General features: G+C 41.5%; 1 protein-coding gene across 3 annotated transcripts in view; it reads right to left on the bottom strand.

The window, feature by feature from the left end:
* NBEA (neurobeachin) overlaps positions 1 to 1,262 on the bottom strand; it is a 441,196-nt gene extending 439,934 nt beyond the window's left edge. For all 3 annotated transcript variants that reach the window (XM_088140729.1, XM_088140730.1, XM_088140731.1), the window contains exon 1: positions 526 to 1,262. In XM_088140729.1, the coding sequence (XP_087996855.1) occupies positions 526 to 840 (315 nt within the window). In that variant the 5' untranslated portion in view covers positions 841 to 1,262. The remainder of the gene's footprint in view (positions 1 to 525) is intronic.
* Between the last annotated feature and the right edge of the window lie 19,673 nt (positions 1,263 to 20,935).

The following is a 20,935-nucleotide window of genomic DNA, read 5'->3' as shown; positions in this document are numbered from 1 at the left end:
CAATGCTGGAACAGCAGTCGCTACTAATTCACAGTGAAAAAAGCCTCTCACTTCTGGATGTAAGGGATTTAGCTGCCTCAGGCCTGATCAAGATCAAGGACGAGCTGAAAAACTTGACAGAAAAGGCAGTTAGGAGAACACCAGTATGGCAAGAAGCAAGTTAAGGGCAAAGCAGGCCCGTGCGAGCTATAGGAGCTCTCTGTGGACCAGTGGAAGAGAAAAGACTTCCTAGGTAAGCCTCCAAGTAGCTCAAGAGGACCTCCTAACTCCTCCCCTCGTCTATGGGCTGGTGGAAGGATGTGTCAAAATGAGGAAAGAAGGAAAGGGAGGAAAAGTAGGTAGAAGATGACAGAGCACTTAGAGGGCACAAGTGGAGTTAGGGACTTCCAGAGCTAGAGACTTTTGCCTGGGCAAAGCAAAGAGAACCCGAAGGAAGCCTCGCGCGCGGCAGCACTTTCTCTCCCCTCTGTGGGGAAAGGGTGGAAGGCTGCTCGTGCCCCCGCTGATGGGGTGGAGCCCCCTTACCAGGTTCAATACGGTCTCCACGATGTCCCGGTTGCTGACCTCTCCGACTTGAATGAGTCCGATCAGCACGGCAAATTTCATGCGGATGTTGCGGATGGGCACGGACGGATTAATCATCCCCGCGGGCAGCACGACAGAGCCGGAGCCCGACGCCCTCAGCTCCCCCATCACGGCCGCAGAGCCGCCGCCGCCGCCTCCCGCCGCCGCTGCTACAGCGGGCGATGGGGCTGAAGCTCCCCCGGCGCTGCTGGCCCCGACAGGGATGAGACCCGCGGGCTGCGGCTCCGGCCCCGACCCGGGCTTCTCGCTCGCCATCTAGCCTCGGCTGCCGCCGACCCTGCCTGCCGCCGCGCTCCTCCCTGAGCGAGAAGCTGCGCATCCACCGCAGCGGCAAGACCACGGCAGCGGCAGCAGCAACAGCGCCGGCGGGGCCGCAGGAACCGGACCGAGCTGCCGCCGCCGCCGCCTCGCCGAAGACCGTCCCAGGAGCCGCTCCCCCGCTGGACTCTATAATGAGGTTATTATGGGCTCTGCTGCCCCGTTAGCCGGAGCGGCTTCTCGCCCGCTCCCCTCCGACAGCGACGGGAAGAGCCTCCGCGGAATTACCAGCCGGCGGCTGAGGGAGGGAACCGGCGAAGGCGACGGGGGCCAGGGAGCCGCTCCGCAGCCCCCGCTGTTGTTGTGGAGCCAGAACCGCCGCCGCCGCCGCCGCCGCCGCCGCTCACTCCGCCATGTTGCCGCCCCCTGCCTGCGGTAGCTGCCAGGGCGCCTGCGCTGCGGAGCCCGCGGAGGAGTGGCTCGGCTCCCTCAGCAGCCCCTTTTACCCCTCCTCCTTTCGCCGAGTCCCGCACATTCGCCGGGAGAGCAGGACGAGGCAGGGTAGCCTGCGCTCCTCGTGGCTGGGCTGCCTGACTTCCCCTCCCGGCCGGCCAGAAGCAGCAGCAGCAGCAGCAGCCGGCTCCCCCAGGTAGCTGCAGCGGAGAGCGGATGACATAACGGGTTCGGGTTTTGCTTCGTCGACCGGCGAGACCTCGTTCCACCTTTCACGGTTGCAGCGGCAGCGCGAGAAGACGACGGCGTGAGGGAAAGGAGGTCGGCGGGGCCAGCTTATTACGGCCCCCAGGCGGCGACCGTGGCGGGAGCGGCAGGTGTCTGCGGCCGGCGGCTGCCCCCTCCGCTCTCGCCTGCCTGGGGGAGAGCCGGGTGACCGCGCGAGGGGGTCCAGCTGCCAGCCAGGAGCTCGCGCTTCTGGCCTGTACGGGGGAGGAGGAGAATAAAAGTGGCGGAGAACTCCCCGCGTTTTGAATCATTTTACAACATTTGTATTGGTTGAGGGGAAGGATTGAAGGACAGTTGGCACCTATGGCCGTGACCCGCAATACAAAAATCACTGTTGGTCGCGAAAACAAATACGGATTTTTAGAATGGCTCCCGTGCGTGATGATTTGCCCAAACCATTTCTCATCTCCCTGCCTGTCTTAAAAATAACAAATCCATAGCTTTGCTGGCACGATCTTCAGAGGTTTTAGCATAGGATTCCCCATCACCTCTCCACGTAACTTGTGGATGATGGGATAGAAACAATAGATCCAGCTGTGGCATTGGCACATCCATGTGAGGCACAGATGATGTCAGACTCCCAAGATTTTAGTATGAATCCCCTGTCCAGATTCTAGTTCCAGCATAAAAATATTGGAGGTGGTTAATCTAGAAACACAAATCCCTGTGTGTGTGTCTGTGTGTGTGTGTGTGTGTGTGTTTTAAAAGATCTCCAACATGGCTACATAGAGTGATCATCATCACTCTAAAAAAATGGATTTTAAGCATATGGGGGTATTTTTCTAAATCTACCAAATCACAACTCAAAAACCTCCGGTTTTCACTCGGAACATCATAAATTCATTGCTTTTATACATCCGGGGTGCAAATACTTGGATGTGAGGTATGGATCTTCATTATTTTTCCACAGAAGCATATCTAATCCATCATATTGTTTAGGATGGATACATAGATAGTAAATAAGTGAAAAGTGGTAACATATTTAAATAAATTCCCTTTCTAACTCCGCTCATATGCCTACCAGTAAAATTAGTTAGGTAGGCAAATATATCTTGGCCCAGCTTAAAGCATTAAAATTAAAACTAACACCTTGAATTGAGCCCAGAAAACAGTTGGCAACCAGTGCAAATCTGTCAGTACAGACATGATGTAATCACAACTGTGCACCAGTTAGCAGCCTGCTGCATTTTGCATCAATTAAAGCTTTAGGGTTCTCTTCAACATACTGCAACAGCTCAGGTATAATCACAAACATTACACTTAATGTTAATTGTGCAAATGTGTTCTTTACCAGCACTGCTACTTAGAAGTCTAAGAACAATGTCATGTCAAGGAACTCTCAAGCTATGAGCCTGTTCTTTCAGCAGTAAAGATTACCACTTTCAGAAAAGATTTGACTCCAATGCCCAAGTCTAAAAATTGCTTTTAATTGTCTGATTTTAATTTTAGCATGTTCACTGTCATCCATATAGTAATCTGAATATTTATTTATTTGTTTATTTTATTTATTTATTAGATTTGTCTCCGCCCATCTCCCCCTAATGGGGGACTCTGGGGGGCTCACATAATCCATTAAAACAATAAATATATATAAAATTACAAAAAACAAAAACTATACCAAGCATTACCAAAAAAGAAAAAGTCCAAGAGGCTGATGGTTTCCAGAGCTGCAGATGAAAGCCTTCTAAGAGACTAGTCATCTCCACACTTGATGTCTTCCCTCCTCACCCCAGGCCATGTGGCAGAGCCAGGTCTTCAAATCCCTCCGGAAGGCCAGGAGTGAAGGGGCCAGTCTCAACTCCGGGGGCAGGATATTCCAAACGGCGGAGGCCACAGCCGAGAAGGCCCACTTTCTGGCCACTGCTAATCGGAGCTCTTTTACTGAGGGGGTCTGAAGCATGCCCTCTCTGTGTGATCGGGTGGGATGGGTTGAAGTCATGGGGAAGGGGCAGTCCCTTAGGTAACCTGGTCCCATGCTAATATGTTAGGATGATGAGTGCTATGCTGCAAAAATATTCAGAAAAATTGTTTAAGAATGCCGAGGAACATGAGCGTAGCACCTCTTTAAATGCTTGCATTTTTTAGACTTCAGTTGAGCCCCCAAAAGACATTGCTGATTTAATGAGTAGACTTATTAAAGTAGCTGGATCTTTAACATGGCTCATTAAAGCCAAGTTGTTTTTCAGGATTCCATGCAAGCCTGAAAAAAGGCATACTTGCTTTAAAGTAATGCTGCATTCACATTCCTGCATGTTTCAAAGCACTTTTTCTGAATTGTTTTCAAAGCATGCAGAGCTCTAGTGAAGAAGAAAATACGGCATCAACTTAGGTAAACAGAAGACTCCCTCAAATATACTTTTCACAGGGAAAATAAACTGTCAGCTCAGCCATAAAACAGACACAAAGGAATGCTGATTCAGATACTGTAAAGGAATGTAGAGATAGCCTTGGAGAAGAAATGCATGAACCGGTGAGGGAGGAGAAATGGCAGCTCAATCCTGAAAAAATGGAAAGTGTGAGAAATTCAAAATAATCCTGCCTTGATTTTGTCTGTATAAGAGGGGGAAGAGAAGAACTCTTCACAGGCTTTCAAGATTTTATTATAATATATAACAATAAAATAGCATTCCTAGAATCCCTGTGGTGTCTGTTTCTTGATCTGGCTTACCTCAAAGGGCTGACATCAATCTTTAAAGCCTCACTAGTCTCTTATCAGAGAGGCATCGAACCTTGCCATTAGATCTTGAAGATGGCAACTGATCTTCAGCACACCCTGGGGTCTGTAGAACAAGTTGCCAAGGTATTCTTATAGTATTAGAGAGATGTACAGAACTAACCTTGAAAAGCAATGCAGAAATGGTTTGGTACACTTTCACTTACTTTCGGGAAGTAAGCAGGGAGAAGAAACTCAAGATACTCCACCATGATTTTCTTTACTATGAGGGGACAGATTTCAAGATTCTGTTATTATACCCTTCAACAATAGAGTAGAATTCTAATAGTCCTTGTAGCATCTATTATCTGACATGGCCTACTCTGAAGACTGAGAGTTTCAAAAAGGCTCACTGCTCTCTATTCAGAGATGCATTGAACTTTGCCTTGATCATGACAATGGCATAAGATCCTTGGGGCATCCACTGTCCATAGAAGAACTTGCTGAAGCATAGTTTACATCAATAATAGGTTGATATATAAATAACAAAGCTGCACAATGCCATAGTACAACTAACAGTATTTGGGACAAGCCCAACTAATATTTCTTCACATCATGGAAGTTTGTCAGAGAGGTTTGGAGGACCCCAGAATCAATTTCTGACTTTCACAACTCAGTGTGAATTGTTTATGATAAGGTGATCAAGAGAATTTCCTCCAGATCACCCCAGGGTGACTTTTGAGTCTGCTGGAAGAATGGGAAACTAAGTGGGCTGTGCCCCTCATTTAGGGCAATGATCCATTACTGGGTAGTTACCAAATCTTCATGCAAATATTTAGCAATTCATGTAAAAGACCGACAACAAATTAAGAGATTTGCAAGCTGAAACAGAGGAACTGCAGATTCAGATTTTTAATTATAAGCCAGATATGTGGGGTGGACTTACCTTGCTCTGACCAGTTTTCAGAAGGACTTGCTGATGAACTGAGAAATGAATTAGTAAAGACAAGGCACACCAGATAATTTGGTTCCAAAATTGTGCGTTAATGAGTGATTGGAGGAGTTGAGGCACAGAGGAAATCATAAGCAGAGGAAGTTTTGCATCCTCTCTTCACTCCTATCCCCTTCCTTGTGGTCTTCTCAGACACCAACACCAGAGACCCCATGCAAACAGGACCAGTAAAGAAACCCCTGTCCTCAGCAGAGAAACAGAGGAAATATCTTGGTTTGTGTTTCTCCTGTGGATTCCTAGTCAAGGCTTGCAGTGCTAAAGTACAGACCTCTGAATTTGCTAAGTGTTTCATCTGTGGAACTGCAAGCCACATAGCAAGCAGGTGCCCAGATTGCTCCAGAGCTTCATCTTCAGAAAATGTATCAGGGTCCCTTCACAAGAGCTCAGCAGGGAAGGCCTGACACAAGAAGAGCTGAAGAAGCCAACAGACAAGTGCATTTTATTGTCCCTGTTACTCTTTGTACATAGAGTAACTTCATAAATGAGACTATTTCAGTTTAAATTGCCCACACAGTTACTACAGAAATATATAGTTATGGAAATTATTGACAGGCAAGCAACTGATCCTATTGTGTAAAGTGCAGTACCTGTGCAACCAATAATAAATGATCATGCAGAATAATTGCTACATTATGCAAGAGCTTCCTTACATGCCTCCATTGTGCTAGGCATTGTTTGGCAGCAAACTCATGGTCCAGCTGTCCACTGGGAACAAGAGACAATTTCTTTTCCATCTCCAAAGTGTCAGCAGCACCATTTGCAAGCCTCCCACTCTTAACCACCTCTCTTTCTCCATCACAGTGCTTTGAATCCTTTTCCTTGCGAGAAAAATACATAGCTGTATTTTTACTGCTGATGTTTGGGCGGAGAAGGAAGCAACTAGATTGTCTATTCATCAACCATGTGACTGTATTATAAACTGGGAGCCCAAATCTTAGCTAAAAGACATTAACCTAGGTGTACACAAAAGTTAGCCCTTTAAGAGTTAGCCAGTTTAAAGCGCTTTGGGGTGACAATCTAAAGAAAGGTTGTTTGCCTTTTGTCCTTATTTGCATCTGCACCCTTTTTTTATATATTAAAAGGAAAGATAATTCTTTGGGTTCGTGGTTATAGCCTTTTTAACTCTGCGGACTCCCTACTCACTTATTACAGATCTGCTAGACCACCTTCAATAGATATAGACTTTTACAAAATTGGACTTCGGAGTCACAATTTATTCAGAATTAAAAAGGGACATGGTTATTTAACTGCCTTTGACATTAGGTATTGCAAATTTGAATATACAGTAATGCCCTATGGATTGGTTAATTGCTCCACAGTCTTCTCCAGATTCTTGATATTTAGGACAAATATTTTGTAGTGTACTTGGATGACATAATGATTCTTTCAGAAGACCCAGCTTTGCACAAGATACATATCAGAAATCTCTTAGGGGACAAGCACAAACAAGTTGAAAAAAAATGTTTGCTTGATCTTCCCCAGTTGAACTATTTGGATCACCAGAACAAAGCAGATGCAATACAAGTGGATCCAGCAAAAGTGCAATCCATTCTTTCATTGCAGGCATCTAGAAAAGTGAAGGATGTTCAGTCTTTTGGGGGGGTTGCCAATTTCTATAGAAATTTAATACCTAATTTTGTGGAGTACACAAAACTACTCTCACAACTTCCAAAGAAATAACATAACTTCAAATAGTCCACCCAAAAGTAAGCAGCATTTCAGGACTTGAACATTCTTTTCTCTTCCTAGCCATTGCTGATAAATATCTGAACCTCCCTCATTCTTTTGTTGTGCAAACAGATGCCTCAGACTTGAACTTGGGGCCTGCTCTCCTCCAAGCTTTAACAAAGGAAGGGAGACATTTTAATCTGGAGCAATTTCCCTTAGAGATTTGCCTGGCCCATCTTCACATGTGGGGGCAAAGAATGATTCTGAAGGGGAAGTTGTATAAAGCAATGTAGAGATGACATTGGAGAAGGAATGCATGAACTATTAAAGAAAGAGAAATGACAAATCAGTCCTCAGAAAGAAAATAGCCCTGCCTTGATTTTGTCTCGTATAAGATTCTGTCCCTTAAATGCTTCCATCCAGTGGGAGCTAGAAAGCATGCCTTTTCTGTAGCAGCCCCTGTCCTGTAGAACACTCTTCCCCCAGGATCTGGCAGGCCTCCACCCTTTTAGCCTTCTGGAAAACTGTAAAGGGCTGACTTTTCCCCCAGGCACTGGATAGGGTAAGGTTAGAGCCGAAGGATAATACGGACTGATGGATTGGAGATGGTGTATCAGGTGCCTGTTTTTCTTGTTGTTTCCTGTTTTTGATATTATTATTGTGGCAAGCCACCCAAAGTTGTGTTTTACAAGCTGGGAAGCCATATCAATCTAATAAATAAATAAACAAACAAACAAATAAATAAATAAATAAGATGGAGTAGAGAGAAATGACAACTTTCAAGATTCTGTTATTGTGCTGTTGTTGTTGTTTAGTCGTTAAGTCGTGTCCGACTCTTTGTGACCCCATGAACCATATCGCGCCAGGCCTTCCTGTCCTTCACTACCTCCCTGGGTTTGCTCAGTTTCATGCTCATTGCTTCAGTGATGCTATCTAACCATCTCACCCTCTGCCGTCCCCTTCTCCTTTTGCCTTCAATCTTTCCCAGCATCAGGGTCTTTTCCAAGGAGTCCTCTCTTCGCATCAGGTGACCAGAGTATCTGAGCTTGAGCTTCATTATCAATCCTTCCAATGAGCAGTCAGGGTTGATTTCTTTAAGATTGACTGGTCTGACCTCCTAACAGTCCAGGGAACTCTTAAGAGTCTTCTCCAGCACCACAGTTCAAAGGCATCAATTCTTCGGCGCTCAGCCTTCTTTATGGTCCAGCTCTCACAGCCATACATTACTACTGGAAAAACCATAGCTTTGATTATGCGGATCTTTGTCAGCAAGGTGATGTCTCTGCTTTTTAATATGCTGTCTAGGTTTGCCATAGCTTTCCTCCCAAGGAACAAGCGTCTTTTAATTTCATGGCTGCAGTCTCCGTCTGCAGTGATCTTGGCACCCAAATAAATGAAGTCTGTTACTGCTTCCATTTCTACCCCTTCTATTTGCCAGGAATTGATGGGTCCAGATGCCATGATCTTAGTTTTCCTAATGTTGAGTTTCAAGCCAGCTTTCGCACTCTCCTCTTTCACCCTCATCAAGAGGCTCTTTAGTTCTTCTTCACTTTCTGCCATTAGGGTGGTATCGTCTGCATATCTGAGATTGTTGATGTTTCTCCCTGTAATCTTAATTCTGGTTTGTGGTTCTTCCAGCCTGGCATTTCTCATAATGTACTCTGCATATAAGTTAAATAAGCAGGGTGACAGTATACAGTCTTGTACTCCTTTCCCTATTTTGAACCAATTGGTTGTTCCATGACCAGTTCTAACTGTTGCTTCTTGGCCCACATACAGATTTCTCAGGAGATAGGTAAGGTGGTCTGGTACCCCATCTCTTTAAGAATTTGCCACAGTTTGTTGTGATCCACACAATCAAAGGCTTTTGCATAGTCAATGAAGCAGAAGTAGATGTTTTTCTGGAACTCTCGTGCTTTCTCCGTGACCCAGCAAATGTTGGCAATTTGATCTCTAGTTCCCCTGCCTCTTTGAAACCCAGCTTGTACATCTGGTAGTTCTCGGTTCACATACTGCTGAAGCCTAGCTTGTAGGATTTTGAGCATAACCATGCTAGCATGTGAAATGAGCGCAGTTGTGCGATAGTCTGAGCTTTCTTTGGCATTGCCCTTCTTTGGAATTGGAACGTAAACTGACCTTTTCCAATCCCGTGGCCACTGTTGGGTTTTCCAAACTTGCTGGCATATTGAGTGCAGCACTTTAACAGCATCATCTTTTAGTATTTTAAATAACTCAGCTGGAATACTGTCATCTCCACTAGCTTTGTTGTTAGTAGTGCTTCCTAAGGCCCACTTGACTTCACTCTCTAAGATATCCGACTCAAGGTCAGTGATCACACCAGCATGGACATCAGGGACATTAAGATCTTGTATAGTTCTTCTGTGTATTCTTGCCACCTCTTCTTAATCTCTTCTGCTTCTGTTAGGTCCCTGCCTTTTTTGTCCTTTATCATGCCCATCTTTGCACTAAATGTTCCTTTGATATCTACAATTTTCTTGAAGAGATCTCTAGTCTTCCCCATTCTATTGTTTTCCTCGATTTCTTTGCATTGTTCATTTAAGAAGGCCTTCTTATCTCTCCTTGCTATTCTCTGGAAATCTGCATTCAGTTGGTTATATCTTTCCCTTTCACCCTTGCTTTTCTCATTCCTTCTTTCCACAGCTATTTGTAAAGCCTCATCAGACAGCCATTTTGCTTTCTTGCATTTCTTTTTTTTTGGGATGGTTGTAGTTGCTGCCTCCTGTACAATGTTACGGACCTCCGTCCATAGTTCTTCAGGCACTCTGTCTACCAAATCTAATCCCCTAAATCTATTCATCACCTTCACTGTGTACTCACAAGGAATATGATCTAAGTCATACCTGAGTGGTCTAGTGGTTTTCCCTACGTTCTTCAATTTAAGCCTAAATTTTACAGTAAGAAGCTCAGTCACAGTCAGCTCCTGGTCTTGTTTTTGCTGTCTGTATGGAGCTTCTCCATCTTTGGCTGCAAAGTATATAATCAATCTGGTTTCGGTATTGACCATCTGGTGATGTCCATGTGTAGAGTCATCTCTTGTGTTGTTGGAAAAGAATGTTTGCTATGACCAGCTTGTTCTCTTGACAGAACTCTATTGGCTTTGGCCCTGCTTCATTTTGTACTCCAAGGCCAAACTTGCCTGTTATTCTGATTACTCCTTGACTTCCTACTTTAGCATTCCAATCCCCTATGATGAAAAGGACATCTTTTTTTGGTGCTAGTTCTAGAAGGTGTTGTAGGTCTTCATAGAACTGGTCAACTTCAGCTTCTTCGGCATCAGTGGCTGGGGCATAGACTTGGATTACTGTGATGTTGAATGGTTTGCCTTGGATTCGCACTGAGATCATTCTGTCATTTTGGGGGTTGTACCCCATTACTGCCTTTCCCGCTCTCTTATTGACTATGAGTGCTACTCCATTTCTTCTAAGGGTTTCTTGCCCACAGTAGTAGATATAATGGTCACCTGAATTAAATTCACCTATTCCCATCCATTTTAATTCGCTGATTCCCAAGATGTCGATGTTCAATCTTGTCATCTCATTTTTGACCACATCCAGCTTACCTTGGTTCATAGATCTTACATTCCAAGTACCTATACAATATTGTTCTTTATAGCATCAGACCTTCTTTTCACTTCCAGATACATCCACAGCGGAACATCCTTTCGGCTTTGGCCCAGCCGCTTCACTCTTTCTGGAGCTACTTGGAAATGCCCTCCGCTCTTCCCCAGTAGCACACTGGACACCTTCTGACCTGAGGGGCTCATCTTCCGGCGTCATATCTTTTAGCCTTTTGACATTGTCCATGGGATTTTCTTGGCAAGGATACTGGAGTGGGTTGCCATTTCCTTCTCCAGTGGACCACATTTGGTCAGAACTCTCTGTCATTACTTGTCCGTCTTGGGTGGCCCTGCACGGTATAGCTCATGGCTTCACTGAGTTACGCAAGCCCTTTCGCCACAACAAGGCAGTGATCCATGAAGGGGTCTGTTATTGTACCCTACAATAATAAAATAGCATTCCTGGAATCCCTTCAGTGTCTGTTTCTTGACTTGGCCTACCTCAAAGGTCTGTCAGATACTAAAGCATTGTAGTAGTGCTGGGAAGCAAGGGAATTTGATAAAACCTAGGTAAAAGCAACATCTTTAACAGACACATGCTTAAATCCCTTTGTTCAACTCAAAAAGTCACCGTATTCATCCCCATCGACTCACCACTTGACCTCATTAACACACACATGACATAACCCAATCAAATATCTGTTGTACTGATTAAATGTATATTATCATTTGCATATGTCTATATGGAGGGATTGCATTCGCCTTGTCTTTCACCTCTGGTACCAATTTGTGCTTCAGTGGAAATTCTTGTCTCCTGTTCAGAATGAACTCTTAAACATTCTCCTACAATAATAAATATGTATTGTTCATGTGACTATGCTGTTTATAAGACATGTAATGTAGTCTTTATTATCATAAGCCTAGATTGCAGTAGTAATATCCCTTTCTGTCCGAGTACATAAAAGGATCAGAGGGAAGGTACACATACATTGGCATACGCATACATTGTATTAAAAACAATTCCCCAAGCTGTTTTTCAAGTTTCAATCATGCATTTTGTCTTTACACCCTCCCTGTCCATAAACCATTTGAGGTAACATGAAAAGATGCAATTTCCCAACAAAGAGAAACCACAGTGATTAACTACTTAAATATAACCTCCATGACTATCTCTTACAGGCCTTGAACAGTAGGTCTTAATATTGTTTCGCTATTATAACAGGCACTGAACAAAAAAGCAAGTTTGTCTCTCTGCCAAAGATTGCATTTTTTTTTTAACCCATGGGTATATTTGGGATGTTTAGAATGTGTTGTAGACATTCTTACAAAATAAACCATCAAAACAAAATAACTTATCCTAATTACAGTCACCCGTTTTTTTGGTGTCCAGTTACATTCCTGCTAAAACAAAAAAGATTATTCCTTTCCTTTCCTTTCCTTTCCTTTCCTTTCCTTTCCTTTCCTTTCCTTTCCTTTCCTTTCCTTTCCTTTCCTTTCCTTTCCTTTCCTTTCCTTTCCTTTCCTTTCCTTTCCTTCATACTTTCCAACTGACATATTTTTAAATTAAACTTAGGTGAGACAAAGAATCTTGAGACTGTTCTCAGACCCCCTGGCCCCAAGAGTCATTCCCTATCCCTGCGTGCTGCGTGCTATAAAATAATAGGCCATAAAGGTGATATCAGAAATGGCACTATGCAATCAATAATAAGAGATTATTTCCACTTCCCAGATACTCCAGTGCTGACATTAATATGGCCAGTCTTGAGCAATGGAGCAAAAGCTAATTTCAACTCAACAAAAGCCACAATTGACCAAGACAGGCAACTCTGTTTTCTGTGACTTGAAGACAAATAAATACTTTTTTTATCAGATTAGTAGGATTCTGCAGCACTTAGGATTCAAAGTGAGCACTCGGGCTTGCACAGCAACTCCTTAAAACAGGTATATCTTTTCCCAGGATAGTGCATCTGCAGCACCATCCTGGGAAAAGGAGTTGAAGACCGTTTTGCCTTTTAATCCAAAGTGCTGCACAGCCCTAACATGCATTATCACCTGCTATTTTGTAAACGGACTATACTCATTTGGTAATTAGCATTGCCTATATCCTGCATTTCATTTTCTTCTGACTCTCCTGTTTAAAGATTACTTCCGGTATAAAAGTCAACTGGATTTGCAGGTCATTGAAAACCTGCACTTAAAGGCTGCTTGTAAATGATTCAGCAGCATCCTTGAGTAAGGTCCCACAAGGTTCCATTCCTGGCCCTATTCAACATCTTTATATAAATGACCTAAATTGGAATGGGAGGGATATACCTTATATCCTCTAATATCTTAAAGGATAAAATTACAATTCAGAATGATCTTGACATGCCTGGATATTGAGCCAAATACAATAAGATGATGTTCAATAATGACACGTTTAAGGTTAAACATCTGGGTAGGAAAAATCAAAGGATAGGATTGACTGAAGTAGGCAGTTGAACACATGAAAAGAATTTAGAGGCTCCAATCAACCACTGGATGATCATGAGCAAGCAGTGTGATGCATCCTATAAAAAGGCCAATGCAATCTTGGATGGTATCGAAGATCACATAGCCCCAGGCCTGATCACATAGCCAGGTCTTGAGGGACTTACAGAATGTTAAGAGGGATGGAGCTAATCTCACTTCTGGGGGGAGAAGTTTCCACAAGGGGGTCCCCACGGCAGCGAAGGCCACCTCCTGGGAACCACCAAGTGTAATTCTCTAGTAGACGGGATCCGTAGCATGCCTTCGCTGCCAGATCTGATGGGATCAGATGATTACCCCTCCTTGAGCCCCACCCGAGCTGGCAGAGCCATTTTACCATAAATACAGTGTTGGTTTTTTACTACCAAGTCTGTAAGGAAGAAAAACTGTAAAATAACAGCAGTTACATAATGCTTTGGAGTTTTGTTTTGGATTCTATCCACTAACATAATTGCATATTTTAAAAATCTTCACATTCTGGGGCTTTTCTGTTAATCACTAGTGCAGTAGCTAACTTCTTTTGAAATCTAAATGCTCTTTCTTCTATGAAATAAGTTGGTAATATAACATCAGATATCTTATAACAATAGCCAGATATTCCTATACAGTGAATTTCTACAAAGACTGAAATGCCTATAATCTCACTTAAAGGTTTGAAATCTAAAATTACACCAGCTCTGGAAACGTACTGTATACCAGATTAGCATGAAAAGATTTGTTACGAAGCAGGCACCCACTCAAGAACAAGAAAATTGTTGGGTCAAAGTGAACACTAAAGGAAAAAATGTAAAAAAAAACAAGGCAATTGTTTGATGTCAGTAAATGAAAGAAAATGGCATAGTAATAAACCTCAAATTCTAACTTTTGGGAATGATATCTAGTGATCATTTTCAGATATTCAGACATTTGATGCACTCTCTTTCTGTCTCCCTCCGATAGATAGATAGATAGATAGATAGATAGATAGATAGATAGATAGATAGATAGATAGATAGAGACAGACAGACAGACAGACAGACAGACAGACAGACAGACAGACACACTGAAATAACAATTCTATCTGAGTGAGGTATAAAAGTATGATGAAATAACACATTGCATTTAACTATGATGTGGGTTGTTTGGTTTTAGTTGAGTGTATTATGTAAATCCAGTCATTGTAGTTTGTAAATCATGTTTTATCATTTAGAGTTTATTCAGTGAATCATGATTCAAAATTGGGCTTATTGATATGTAAACCCAACCCTTGAGGGGTGTGTGTGTGTGTGTGTGTGTGTGTGTGTGTCTTTGAGTCAGTGTTAACTCCTGGTGCCTGCCTGGACAAGTCCCTGCCATTTTCTTGGCAAGATTTCAGAAGTGGTTTGCCATTGCCTCCTTCCTAGGGCTGAGAGAGAGTGACTGGCCCAAGGTCACCCAGCTGGTCTTGTGCCTAATGTGGGACTAGAACACATAGCCTCCCAGTTTCTAGCCGATGCCTTAACTACTACACCAAACTGGCTGAGTTATGTATAACCACCATTTATAAATAATAAAAATCCAGGAGTAGCACTGAACAATCAACATTTATTTATTTTATTCAATTGGACACCACCCAACTCAAACTGGGTGGCTCACAAAACATAAAAATAAACAACAAATATACAAAAAGCAACAACAATAACAGGATGGCAGAACAAGTCAACAAGACAAACATGTCATAAATCTACAAGAGATTCTAACCACCCTAGACAATGCCCGGGAGAAGAGCCAGGTCTTTAATGGAGTCCAAAATGCCATCAGGGTAGGAGCCCCAGGATCTCAGGGGGAATCTCATTCAAGGGGGCAGGTGCCATGGCAGAGAAGGCACACTCCTGGGGTCCTGATAGATGGCACTGCTTGATTGAAGGAAACCAGAGCTCATCAAGCCTGTTGGATTGAGCTGGCCAGCTGATACCACAGGAGACAGGCAGGTCCTCAAGTAACGTGGTCCTATGCATGTAGGGTTTTATGGGTCATAACCAGAACCTGAGCTGCACCCAGAAGCAAACTGGCAACCAGTGCAGCTCATGAGAGCAGCCAAATGTACAGCCCAGTGTTGCAGTAGTCATGTCATGAGGTGACTAGGGCATGAGGGGTGTCTGAAGGGCCTCCTGATCTAGAAAACAGCACAACTAGCATACCAGATGGAGCTGTGCATAGGGTTTCCTGGCCACAGCTGCCACCTGTTCAAGAAGCAGGAGCTGTGAGTCCAAGAAGATCCCCAGAATGTACACCACTCTTGAATCGGGAAGTGCTATCCCATTTGAGGTTGAAGATGGAAAATCTCCAGATCTATGTGGCCCTAATACCCACAGCACTCAGTCTTGGTAGGACTGAGTTGGAGTTAGTTCCTCCCCATCCAGGCCTGCACAGCTTCTAGGCATTGGGACAGAACCTCAACAGCCTCACTTGGCCAGTCTGTGGTCAAAAGATATAATTAGATATCATTAGTGTACTGATGATACCAAACCCCAAACCACTGGATAAACTCACTCAGCTGTTTACTATAGATGTTGAATTAAAGGGGAGAGGAAGTGGATCCCAAAAAGGAGGGACCTAGGTAACGACCTCTATCTAACCAGTGCTGACCGAAACCAGCCCCAGAGGAAGGAAAAGAGCCACATAAAATGATGCCCCCTATCCCTAACTCCTGGAGCCAGCCCAGAAGGATACTGTGGTGGTGAATATCAAAAGCCACTAAAGGATCAAGAAGCACAAGGATGGATTCATCATCCTCATCTCAACTCTGCCACAAGTCATCAACAAGCACAACCAAGGCTAAATCCCAGCATGAAACCCATCTGAAATGAGAAGTGGGAGACAGGAAAATTGTTACTTAAAATTGTTAGATTCAAGGACTGCCTTCTGAGGAGAGGGCACATCACTCTCTCCTGCAAGGCAGAAGGTAACACACCTCCCTCAAAGAGGCTAACACCACAGCTGCTTGGACCCAACCACAAGCCACCTCCTTCAACATTTTCACAACCCAGGAGGGGCCTGAGTCCCATTAATAAAGTGCCCGAGCTGCTAGCACAGAGGACCCTGTCCACTTTCTCAGGAATCACTGATTATTATCATTGCTAGTTATTATAATTTTTATTTGTATTTGAAAATATGTAAGCATGCATAAATAGCTGTAATAAAATGTCTATATAGCTACAGATAATACTAAGATTTATAGAAATTATGTGAATAACTATAAATAAGTTGCCATTAAACACCGAAGTCCAAGCTCGAATACAGCTCTCCAGAAACATTTCATTAACTTGGTTTATTCAAGAACTGAACAATATAAATGAATAACCTGGTCAAATGATCAGAAAATGTATTATATTTACAGTTAGAGAAGCTAGAGATTACTTTGCAACAAATTTCTTATCACTATTATTTTAATAAATCTTATACATCTTAATTCAAAAATTCATAAGGATGATATTAACTGCAAGTCGATAGTTCAGGATCAAATTTGCCTCCAGAAAACAGAGACACAAACATACACACAGGTCAGGTGCATAATCTGAATTTCCAAAGTAGGAACTTGGAAAAATCAGCAGTGTTGAATACATACAGATTCCCCTATGTTCTGAATCCACAGGACACAAATGGCATTGTTCCTTGTGCAATGAAGTATGAATAAGTAAGGATTAGATTTAATTGCTGAAAGTATTAAGGACTGCTGTACTAACCAGCAAATTCCAAAAAGCACAAATCTTCCCCTGTCACATGATTATAAGCACATAGCATGATCCCTGCTTCAGATCTGCAGTCTTAATGCAGGTAGCATATAACAGGATGGCATCAGGGAGTAAGGCTAGAGTAATTGATGTCACCTCTGCTACATTTTATCTACTTTTTAGGACTGAAGACATGAAGCCTATAATATGAATCTATGATCATTAAGGTTCAGTGCAGAAACAAATGTAAACATACTTTGCTGAAGAATAACATGCAATTAGGAATAATTTGAACATTATTACAGAAATTAGTGTGTTCTGATAAAAATTCCATTTGTGATAAAACTATCCTCAGTTTGAAAAATCTGAAACAGCCCTGAATACACTATTGAATATGCTGTAAACAACTACATTGGTACACTTAGTTATAAAAAGTTATTTTGACTGCTTATTTAGACTGCCATTATTCTTTCCTTAGCTGTTATGAGATGGTGAACAGTCAAAGACAATGTCTTGAAGTCAAACTTCATTATACTTAAAACAGATCCACTAAACATGATTGACTTTGACCATTATTACAATGGCATTATGTCAGTTTGCAACCAATTCATTATTAAAGTTGTTTGATCCCTTTCTTCCCAACATCTAGCATGAAATTACAACTACACTGAAATAAAATTATTATTATTATCATTATTATCATCATCATAATTATCATCTATGGTCCATGATAAATATTTCAGAAAAGATGATACAACACCACATCAGACTGAAATAAAATATAACTGGAAGATTTAAATACATGAGTAATCTGCTTTGTATAAACAAGTCAAATTATTTTAAGATTTTATTGCTTTTATTGTTCAAAGAAATTGCAAGTAGCAATAGTGAATTATTTACAAGAGAAAGAGGAGAAAAAAACATTTTCTGTGCAATGTAAGAGTTGCTAATTAAGGTTATCCAGCCATCACAGCCAGTGCTAAGCTTCATTGCCAAAAAAAAAAAAATCATTTGAACTTGAAAGAAAAGAAATGGTAAAGTTGATATATAAGATGCCCCTCTTAATGGTAAGAACCAGAAAATTTGGATTAAAAAGGTCACAGATTTATTGAGCAACTCACTGTAACATAGATAGTAACAACCCAGTGAAAACACTTCTTAATGCAATCCTGAATGTACAAGAATGTGTTGGAAACTAGTCTGAAATAACTAATATTTCTCTATGTTTATCTTAAGCTTAAGGAATACACAAAATAGGATTGTCTTTCTAGAAACAGATGTTACCTAAACATGTTAATTCTATAAAAACAATGGTCTTCTTTCCATTAACCAAATACTTTAGTTAATATTGTCTTCCCAGTCTTTTTCTTTGTCCATTTAATCAGTCTTCAGAGATGGATGGGGTGGCAATCTTCAATTGCTTTGGAAGTGGGTGAAAACAGCTGAACAAGGAATCTTGGAATGAATGGAATTAAGAATAAAATGATGAAATGGTTTGTAAAGGTACTGAAATGAATGCTAGAAGGTATATTTTAGATATTTCTATGGGAAGTAGAGTAATATGTCACACACTTGAATTGAAATGAATGCTTTTTTTTTTTTTTCATTCAATCATGTCTGATTGAACTGCCTGGACAAGTCCCTGCAGTTTTCATTTGCAAGGTTTTTCAGAAGTGGTTTGCCATTGCCTCCTTCCTAGAGCTGAGAGTAAGTGACTGGCCCAAGGTCACCCAGCTAGCTTTGTCCAGCTAGAACTCATGGTCTCCCGGTTTCTAGCCTGATACTTTAACCACTGCACCAAACTGGCTCTCCTATAAATGTTAGTGCCCTCCAAAAATGGATGAAAGGTGAATGGTAAAATATTGAAAAATGTTAAGGCTGCAGAATAAATGATGAAACTGGAGAAATATTAAAATATGGAGATGCTTTGCTTATCCCCATAGCTATGCTACTCGTTTAGCATGTGTGTTAAGGCTACATAAGTGCCTGACAATTGAAAGAATGTTGTTATTCAATGGGTATCAGTGGAGAGGCAAGGGGGCAGCAGATTCTCATTCTCTCTCCCTCTCTCCCTCTCTCCCTCTCCCTCTCTCTCTCTCTCTCTCCATGATGACATTACACAAATGCTATAGCTTATGTACCTGCTTCAGATATCAGGACTCAAGTGCATCATGGCAGCACATATGTTTTGGACCATGCTTGTGTCACTGCAGTTGCAATTGGATTAGTTAAGTGTGCCTGGGAAGGTGCATAACAGAATTCCCAAAAGGGTACAGGAGTCAATAATGAGCAAAATTTAGCAAGTGCGGTGCAGGTACAAGCAAAGCAGAGGATGCACAAACCAGATTTTACTTTTCAGTTGGTCAGTGAAAACTGTATGAATGTGAGAAAGAAAATTTATGACTGTTGTATTATATTTTGTATTGTACAGTTGTTTCAACAGAGGAGGCTTAAATTATGGAACATTCTATGTGAATACAGAATGGAAGGCTGGTTAATGAATGCAATAAGAACATTATATAGTAGAAATAAAGCATGCACAAATACTTAGTAAATAGTTTAATATTATCCAGGGAAAAAGAGCAGAATGCCTGAGGTCCATTTGTTGTTTAATGTATTTATGGATAAATGTAGAAGAAATGCTTGTGATTGTATTAGAGATGTAGTGGTTGGGGGTAAGAATGCTTTCTCTTTCTTTCTTTCTTTCTTTCTTTCTTTCTTTCTTTCTTTCTTTCTTTCTTTCTTTCTTTCTTTCTTTCTTTCCATGCAAAGTATCCTGTGTTGTTGGCTGACAATCAAATGATTAGCAGCAAATATTAGATAGATTGTATGATGCAATAAGAACTATGGATCTGAAAATTAATATCTCAAAGATCAAGTTGTTTGGCAGTAAAAACAAAGTAAATAATTACAAGTTTCAGTGAAGTTGATGAGATCCTCAGAATGAGAAAGTGAAAAGTTAAAGAGCAAAAGGAAATATATGTACTGATGTACAGATGTGGTAGAAACTAAAATGGTTTACAAGGATAGATTTCCTTTTATCTTCTGCCTGTAATTCATTTTGTTCACTATTTTTTAATCTTTTTCTGATTTGCATAGTTGGTTATCTGAAAAGGAAGTAGTATAAGGTGTATGTGGGTGCATGTATATATATTCCAATTTTCTGTGTTTCTCACCTGTACACTGTCACTTATGCATACATTTGACAATGCTGTTATGAAAAGTAAATCAAACCAAATATGTTGTCTATTCATCCTTTAGAAACTTTTTACACTTACAAACAGGTGATTATAAATCAACATATTTAGCAGTGCTCATTAAGAAGCAGCCTAGTTCAAACCCGTAACACAGAGATTTAAGTTCCTCATAGCCATAGCCAGCATGGTGGGGAAACTAGTGGAATATTTATTTACTGTTAAATTTAGACTGTTTTTTTTCTTTATAACAAGTCACAATAATTAAAAACATACAAAATATAGAACATAATAAAATCAATATAGTTAAAATAAAATTTTAAATCAATATAACTAAAATCATTGCAGTCCAACAACATCTAGAGGGCCATGTGCTGCCTTTTTATGGTCTAAAAAATATGGACATAAAGATATGGAAATAAAATGTTCATAATCATTCTCAGGTATATTGTTTAAATTACTTTTATTGTAATTAGGTTGCCAGTCTCTTTCGTGTTTGTATTTCCGATGCTAGTCTCTTGCTTATTCAGACTTAAACACAAAAAATATAGAAGTTATCTATCTATACTTGATGTTGCTGCCATTTATGGTATATGTATGATGACATACTGACTTTGCAGTAGTCTTGATTTGAAAGCGCTCTACGAGTGTACACACACATACTTGCTTATAACTTTGGCATATGGGAGCACAAGGGATGGCGTTTTGAAGGTATTTGCTCTAGCTGATCTCCAGTGGGATGGTTCAGTTGTTTCACATGAAAACCCAGTAATAGTTTTCAGTAAACTCATTCAACTCAATTCATTCAATTGTATATTCAGCTATGTATTCAGTGGGGCTTTCTAGCATTTCTATAAAAGCTTTCTGTTTGGGCTGAGCAGTAAGATCTTCCTAGGTCTGGTGTGTTCTTTGCCTCGCTTTCTATAGTAGTTTCAACTTCCACTTACTCTTTGCTCCATTCTTGGCTTCTGCTTTCCAGTTCTGACTCTGACTTTTTCTTAGGTTTTGAGTCCCTGGTTTAAGTCTTGGTTCTCAGCTTCTGTTTCA

The sequence above is a fragment of the Python bivittatus genome, unplaced genomic scaffold (assembly GCF_059951505.1).
Source record: "Python bivittatus isolate LINGU-HERP-01145 unplaced genomic scaffold, Pbiv_v1 ctg000340_np1212, whole genome shotgun sequence".
NCBI lineage: Eukaryota > Metazoa > Chordata > Lepidosauria > Squamata > Pythonidae > Python > Python bivittatus.
This window is presented reverse-complemented; position numbering and strand designations above follow the sequence as displayed.